At 35.4% G+C, this 4,160-nt stretch overlaps 1 protein-coding gene across 1 annotated transcript; it reads left to right on the top strand.

Annotated features, from left to right (window-relative positions):
- The first annotated feature begins 2,325 nt into the window (after positions 1–2,325).
- Positions 2,326–4,160, top strand: LOC148848347 (ATP-dependent caseinolytic protease/crotonase family protein). Its single transcript, XM_088951201.1, has 4 exons — positions 2,326–2,500; positions 2,652–2,688; positions 2,811–3,088; positions 3,248–4,160. Exons 1-4 carry the CDS (start codon positions 2,429–2,431, stop codon positions 3,941–3,943), a joined length of 1,083 nt encoding a protein of 360 aa, XP_088807327.1. The 5' UTR covers positions 2,326–2,428; the 3' UTR covers positions 3,944–4,160.

Here is a 4,160-nt window from a genome sequence, read left to right as displayed (position 1 = left end):
TTACCAAACAGAAAACTTGCTGTTGCTCCAGGAAACATCATACTTGGCAGCAACATTTCCAAATAAGAAAAAAAAACACCATTTTTTTCAAAAAACAGTGCTTCCAACTCACATATCAGTAGAAACGGTTCTGCATCTACAACATCGATGCCAAACATATATATAGTGTTAGGGTTTTACTTGTTTCCTTGCAGTATCAAATGGATAATTACACAAAGGTACTATTGCATATATTTTGTTCTACACATATTACCAAGATAAAATTACATTTTATTATATGTACATTCATCTAATTAGCATATATGCTTACTCGCATATATGTAATTATGTACCAAATTCTTCAACCCTAATTTTTACATGATAGATAGATTAAATATGAATTTATTATTACACAAAATTTCATCGTATTATGTTTATATGCTCAAATGTTTGACCATATAAATTTATTTTCATTGTTGAATTATACACATTTTTCCTTACATTGTGGTTGGTTTGAAAGGAAGGGAAAAGTAGGGAAAGCCAGAATGGTAGTATACCTTTCCCTACCTTTTTCTTTCAAACCAAACACAGTATTAGGAATAAAGGTGCAAGATACTTGTAGCCAATCAACTGGTAGCATAAAGGTGCCAACTAAACAGATGTATTTCAACTTAACATGCAAGATAATTATTTATTAGACAATTTTACAAGTATTAATATATAAAGTTTTATTATATTTTGATTAAATGTAGAAAGATATAATTTGGATATAAAATTGTATTTAGATTTAAGGAATAATGAATATCAGGGAAATGATAGGACATGTTTATATAGTCTAAGTTCAATGGATAAATGATTTTAAAAACGAGTGTTAGTAAATTTTGTTTTTCTATTTAAGCATATTATATTTTATGTAAAACAATTGAAAAACAATGTTTTTTTTTAAGGAAAACAATGATGTTTATGGATAAATTTGACAATGGATTCATGGATCTAACCTGATTTATGTTTTACCCCTCTATGATATAGATGTTGAATGGGAAGCTTCTCACGTATCATTAAAAGAAAATCTTAGGAAAATATAAATGTACAGCAGTTTATTCTAAAACCATTGGAAAAAAAAAAAAAAAAAACTCATGAATCTCATAACAAAATTGATCCATAGATCAATGAGAAAATCATTAGATGCATGTAATATAAACAATTTCCAAAGAAAACCAATGCACTAATTTGAGATTCGTTGAAGAAAAATAGTGAGAACTACGGGTGTATTGGGCGGGTTGGGTCGGGTTGACCCAATTCTAGGCTTTGAACCTTGGGCTCAGGCCTGGACCAACCCGAGGTCGAGACTGAGTTTGCTAACCCAGGCCCAACACAAATCAAGCTGAGCTTGAGTTATTTTTAATCTCTTTTATGCATCTATTTTTATTAGCATTTATGAATAGAATAGATTAAAAATATTTATAGACGCCTTAATAAATATACGTGCATATGTTTAATTAAAAAATATGCTTTTATTATAAATAAAATGCATAAAATGAGTTTAAGAAAATCTTATACATATTATAACAAACTAAACATATATATTTTTTTGGGTAAATTACATATTGGTATCTTGTACTTTGGGGGTAGTGATAGATAACTATCCCGAACTTTCAATTGCAACACTTGAGTATTCTGAACTCTCAAAAATAGACATTTGGGTCCATCCATTAGTATTCTGTCAGTTAAACATTATATAGTATCAAAAATACCCTTCTTGTGCATTTTTTAGATCATTCTACAGAGTAAAATCATCACCAAAGAATGTCCTTGTCGGAAAATTTGAATCTATTATTTATCACCCATGTGAGAATGTCATCATGGGGAGATATTTGGTTACCTGAAAATGATCTTAGAAATACATGAGAAAGGTATTTTTGACACTATATAATGTTTAACCGAAAGAATACTAACAAATGGACTTAAGTGTCTATTTTTGAGAGTTCAGAGTACTCAAATGTACTCAAATGTTACAATTGGAAGTTTGAAGCACCTACTGTCACTACCCTCAAAGTACAGGATATCTATAATTTACCCTACTTTTTTTATAACCATGTCATACATGATACATCATCGGGCGGGCTCGGGTTGGATAGGGCTTAGATAGGGCCGGGTCAGGCCGAGACAAAGTTCGGCTCGTGCTACCGAGGCATCGACCCGAATTTAGGCCAGGCCCAAGATTTTTTGGCCCAGGCCCAGCCCGTGTAAAATCTCGGGTGTCGGGCTGTCGGCTGTCGGGTTGAACTGAACGAAATATCCGTACTCAATTGGTGTATCTCGCGCCCAATACACCCGGTAAATTTGAAAAGAAAAGGATGACCACTGCAGATCTCAGGGTTTTCTTGCTATATGACGAATATCTCAAACTTCTCACTGTATTTGCTAGTTTCGATTTTCGAACACTACCATGGCGGAGGAAATTGGAGAACTGAATATTCACAACTGCTCCAACTTTATCGTCAACTCCTTCGATTCCCAGGTAAGAACCCCATCCCCACCTGTATAAATCTTCCATTTCTCCCCTCTATCCCTCAGTTTTCTTCTTGCTTTTTGATGGGTCAATGCTCTGCGCTAAATGCTTCTTGTTTGTGCAACTTAATTTTTCTCGGGTTTTCTGTTGTTCATTGTAGATTCCAGGTTCCTCATACTCGCTTTCACTCCCTTCTGGTTCGTATTGAATATTTCATTTTTTTTTTGGGTTGCTTCCCATTTGCATATAAATTTGTGTATTGAAGTAATTGAGCCCGTTTTCTTTATCTGTGCTCTTCGTCTTTATTTTGATCTATCAGAGCCTCCCGACATCAGAAACTGGTTCTCGAGATATGTGTATGAATCTCCGGGTTCAATTAACGAGGATTTTAGTTATGAGGGGATTGGAAGTCAGAAAGATAAGGGTTTTGCTTTCGAGGAGACCAGCGGAGGGAAAGAGAATGGTTTGGGGAAATTTAAGAAGAGAGACGAAGAAGTTTCTGTAGAAGGTGAAGGTGGGTGGAAATGTTTAAATGGGTTTGCTGAATGCAGGAGATTAGTCAGGAATGACAAGCAGGAAAACCAATCAGCAAACAAGGTACTCTTCTTTCTATTTTTTTCAACTGTGTAGTATACATTCAGGAGTTTTTCTATTTGTCTTAGATCATTTGGCCAAGCTGTTCATCTAATAGCATCTGTGGAAATAGTCAATCTTCTAAGTGGATATGCTAGCTTAGTAATTTCCTTAAAATCACAGGGAAACCATTTGGTTGAAAGTACTACTGGCCTATTATTTAGCGAGATTGGTGAAGATGAAAAATTGAGCGACCAACAAGTGCACTCCCATAACTTTGGTGAAAGAGCAAGATTCAAAGGTGGGGATTCCCTGCAAAGGCTGCAAGGAAGATTAGAGGAAGAACACAGTCTTCTTTTATCGAATATCAACAAAAGTTCAAGCATAAACCATGGGAAATCTTCACGAGATTTGCTTGAGCGTAGGTACTCCAAAGAAGAAAGCTTGGGAGCCAAAGTTTCAACAGAACAACTCGGTTATATATCGTCAGAAGCTAATGTTAATGAGAGAGGAATTAGTGGAGCTTCTACCAAGGAATCAAATCCAACAAGCAGTGATAAAGAAAATCAAGGAACATATATTGCTAATGATGGTTTCATTTCAACAAGGAAGAACAGAAGTACAAGGCAAATTGATGGAAATTCTATGAAAAGGAAACAAGAAGTGAATGTTGAGTGTTCTAGAACTATGTCTATGGCGTCCCCAGTTGGTGGTGATCATTCCGAAGCAGGAAGAAAGCCTTTATCAGAAAGCACTAATTTTCAGAGTGATGCCGTGACCGGAATTGTTGGAAAATGGAGATGCCCCCAGGAAAGGAAGTCAAATCTTGGGCCTCCTTTGAAGCAGCTTCGACTTGAACAATGGGTTCGTCGTGTCTAAAAGCATTCACTGGAAATGAGTGACCTCAGAAATTTATCAAGGATTGATGAGAATCACTAGTTAATCGCTTAATTCAGCTAGTAAGCCGCACCCCATCAATCAAATGGTGCATATTTGGTTCCTGTAAGTTGTAAGCAAGCATATTGTAAGACAACGAGCTAAGGGAAATCTGTTGGGATTTAATGATCACAATCGGTCTGCTTCAGAAAAAGAAAAA

This window comes from Nelumbo lutea, chromosome 6, assembly GCF_056320005.1.
Source record: "Nelumbo lutea isolate HS-2025 chromosome 6, American lotus-T2T, whole genome shotgun sequence".
Lineage (NCBI taxonomy): Eukaryota > Viridiplantae > Streptophyta > Magnoliopsida > Proteales > Nelumbonaceae > Nelumbo > Nelumbo lutea.
This window is presented reverse-complemented; position numbering and strand designations above follow the sequence as displayed.

Excerpts from the sequence above, each read along its gene's own strand:
- LOC148848347 (XM_088951201.1), top strand. The coding sequence starts at position 2,429 with ATGGCGGAGGAAATTGGAGAACTGAATATTCACAACTGCTCCAACTTT. Across the intron at positions 2,501-2,651 it reads TCAACTCCTTCGATTCCCAG|ATTCCAGGTTCCTCATACTC; the intron begins GTAAGAACCCCA and ends TGTTCATTGTAG. Across the intron at positions 2,689-2,810 it reads CTCGCTTTCACTCCCTTCTG|AGCCTCCCGACATCAGAAAC; the intron begins GTTCGTATTGAA and ends TTGATCTATCAG.